Source organism: Tupaia chinensis, unplaced genomic scaffold (assembly GCF_000334495.1).
Source record: "Tupaia chinensis unplaced genomic scaffold, TupChi_1.0 Scaffold149501_1, whole genome shotgun sequence".
NCBI classification, from domain to species: domain Eukaryota; kingdom Metazoa; phylum Chordata; class Mammalia; order Scandentia; family Tupaiidae; genus Tupaia; species Tupaia belangeri.
Window position 1 is genome coordinate 399,680 of NW_006209345.1, and position 3,620 is coordinate 403,299.

At 55.9% G+C, this 3,620-nt stretch overlaps 1 protein-coding gene across 1 annotated transcript in view; it reads right to left on the reverse strand.

The window, feature by feature from the left end:
- ANO1 (anoctamin 1) overlaps positions 1-3,620 on the reverse strand; it is a gene marked incomplete in the record, with an annotated part of 236,584 nt that overhangs the window by 30,235 nt on the left and 202,729 nt on the right. The window contains 2 exon segments of the mRNA XM_014585285.2: positions 1,870-2,015; positions 2,657-2,757. Coding sequence (XP_014440771.1) covers positions 1,870-2,015; positions 2,657-2,757 — 247 coding nt within the window.

The window sequence follows — 3,620 nt, forward strand, 5'->3', positions numbered from 1 at the left end:
GTCACGTTCCTTCTCGCCCAGCCACTCAGGGAGCTGGAGTGGCTTGTTGGGGACACGGACAATGGGAGGTGCTCGCAGTACAATTAAACAGGACCACTTGTATCTAGCTGCCGCTCAAGGTCACCCTGTCCTCCCTCCTTCCAAGTTGAGGCCTCTGCTGCCCTCACTTCCAAGCCTGTCAAGCCGCACCTGGTGTTTGTTAAAAATGCAGAGTTCCAGCCTCACCCCATGCAGACCAGGAATGGGCCTTGAAACCAGGATTTTTGAGAAGCTGCCTGTGATGGCTGGGGCCACTCTATGCTGGGACCCGGCTGTGTGAGTCTGCCTCACTGCCTTCAGTCATTATCCACTCAGAAAACACATACTCAGCACACACTGGGTACCTACACCTGCTCTAGGGGAAGGGGCATGAAGGGGAATTGGAGCGAAGAACAGGAAGCAGAGGCCCTGTCTTCACAGGACTGTGGATCTACTGGGAGAGACCAAAAGCAGTGAAGGTTAAAGATGTCAGTGTTCAGCAATGTAAAACCCTGGTGGGGAGAAAGCAGGCAGGGGGTCATGGCTGTTGGGGAGCGGCTGCACCTTTAAACATGGTGGTCAGGGAAGACACCCCCCACCCCCCCGGCCGCCCCAGTGGGGAACATTCTGAGCAGAGCCCTGGAGAAAGGGGGAGAGTGACCCAGGCAGTATCTAGACAAGAGCATTCCAGGAGGGGCACAGCTCGTGCGAAGGCCCCATGGCAGGCCTGAGCTCCCTGTGTTTGGGGAATGGCAAGGAGGCCAGAACAGAGGAAGCCGGAGGGCGAGGGGCAAGACAGGGTCTGGGTGTCAGGGGGCTGTGCAGCCTGTACCTGGCCTTTTCTCCTCTCCCCTCTGCCCACTCTCAAAAGTTACGTATTGGGGACCAGCAGTTAGTGTAATGGCTATGTCGCTGGACTCCCATGTAGTCGACCGTGGTTCGTGTCCAGGACCCCACAGCTTAAACTCATGCTGGGCGCATGTGCGTGCGTGCCCAAGATCCCGAGAGGAGAATGCAGGAGAAGCGATTGTGGTGTGGCCATCTCCCCTGGGGGGTGATTTCTCACTTTCTGTCTCTATGTCTCTCTCTGTCTGTCTGGTGAACACACATGCCCTATAGCAAAAACCTCTCCAAAAAAAAAGAAAAAGTTCTGTGTCACCACCTCTGGCATCCTGGGCAATGATAGGCTTGAGGGTGACGAGCTCAATCTCTGGGTCCCTGTGGGTGCTGTTCTGCACTGGCGGCTGCCCACGGGTGAGCAAGCCCTGACATCTGCCTCTGGGGGGCTCACCGCCAGGAAGGGCCGGTGAGTCGAAGGGCCCTGGGGTTTGGACGAAGTGCCCCAAACTGTTCGGGGCCCTATGTGGAGCAGAGCTTTGCAGTTTGGTGGGGCCAGGCGTCCGGCTGCTGGAAGGAGGGCGAGGGACAAGGGAAAGCTGCATAGCCTGGCTGTCAGGCGGGCTGACAGGATTGCGCCCAGGTACTGCAGCTGCTTGCCCGGAGCCTTCAGAAGGCAGAGCCTGACCCAGAACGGAGAGGCTCACTACCCGAGGGAGCCCCGTCCTGGGCCAGGTGTCTGTGCATCTCTCCTCCCCTCCTCTTTGCCGATGCTTTCAGAGGAGTATCAGGCACTGTGTTTCTGGAGACATCACACACCCCTGCGGCCCTCTGTCCCCTGCAGGTGGCATCTGGGCCTCTTCCTATCCTGATGTCACCTGCCTGTATTTCTGGAGACATCACACACCCCTGTGGCCCTCTGTCCCCTGCAGGTGGCATGCAGGCCTCTTCCTATCCTGATGTCACCTGCCTGTCTTGGGCTCCAGAGGCCCTGCCTCTGAGGACGTCACTCACTCATTTCCATGTACTCTGGGGTGAGGCCTGCGAAGGGCTCCAGATTGTAATCCACCTCGTAGCGCTGCTTCCTCTTGACGTATTCCTCGTGGTCAGGAGAGCTCTGCCTCTTCAGTTTCAGGTAGCGGATGAACTTCTTCATTTTCCTGAAAGCAGCATGAGGTCGCAGGTTTCAGGAAGGTGGGTATGGGCTACGTTGCAAACCCTGCACTAACTAGTCTGCAGTAGTTCCTGCATGATCTTTCCTCTCCCTGGGAGGTAGGGGTCCTAGCATCATGGCTTTTTGTGCTACATAAGGAAATGGGTATGGGGTGGGGAAGACCATCTAATATGCAGGGGTCAGGGACCTGAGAACAGCAGGGGCTGGCCATGCCCAGGTGGACATGAGAGATAGAGGGTGGACCACAGCCATGGTCTAACGTGTTCCTGACCCCAGAGAGTGGCTGCCTTTGGGAAGAAGGGAACGAGACACAGATTTCCAAAGGACACAAGGTAAGGGGGTCAAACCCCTGGCCCTCCACCTGCCAACCAGGGAGCCACGTATGGGGTTGGGGCACCTGTTGGTCTCCGCATTCTCAGCCAGTTTAAGGAGCTTCCTCCCTTGCCTCTGCCCACCATGGGTTGATGTGCCCTGTCTTCTCCCTCCCTCATTCTCCGACCTTACCACTTCCCTGTTTCTAGAGCTCCATTCTGACAGGTGACTACCTGTTAACCCAGAGCACCCCAGGAGCCCACCCAGCACCCCAAGGTCCAGTCGGGGCCCTGGCCAAGGTGGGCTGCTACTCACGGGATACCAATCTCAAATAGGTTGTTCTGGATCAGCTGCTTCCCCAGCATGATGATGCTGAGCTGGATGCAGAGTTCCATCAGGCAGCCCCCTGGGGCACACTGCGGGACAGAGAGCAGGTGCATCAGCATCCCCTTCAGGAAAGCCCCTCCAGGACCCTGGCAGAGGACTGCAGCCAGCACAGGGAGAGGGGCTGGGGCAGGTCACCCCTTGAGTTGTAGGCTCACTTGTGTACTCTGAGAAGACATGCTCAAATCATAACCCCATGGGCCTTCACAGGTGTACTCAAACTCAGACAAGGTCGCACTGGAGTAGGATGGGCCATGATCACCAACTGGTGTCCTTATAAGAAAACACAGGGCTGGCTGGTGGCATGGTAGTTAAGGCAGTGGGATCCTACATAATTAACTGCATGGGCAACTTGAGAATCACACTGGGCATGTGTGCGTGTATGCCCAAATTCCCAGGGGGAAACGGAGAAGGGACTGCAATGTGGCCATTCTCCCTGGTCTTCTTTCTCACTTTCCCTCTCTCTCTGTCTCTCTCCATTAATTGCACATGAACTATAGCAAATTAAAAACAAAGCAAACTCAGGAAACAGAGGGTAGAAGACTGTGTGAAGAGGCAGAGATTGGACTAATGCATCCAGAAACACCAAGGATTTCCAGCAATGCCAGAGGCTGGAAGAGGCAGGAAGACTCCTCCTCTGGAGCCTTTGGAGGAATCCCAGACCTGCCAACACCTCTATCTTGGACTTCTGACCTCCAAATCAGTGAGGGAATACATTTTAGTTATTTTAAGCCACCTGGTTTGCAGTTTGTCATCCGTGGCAGCCTCAGGACACCAATCTACTGCACCCACAGATCACAGGAGCTGGGACTAAGGTTCAGAGAAGGGGCACATTGCCAAGGATGGGCAGTGGAAGGGCTTGACCTCAGGCTCCTCCTCTTTTCCTAAGTACCGC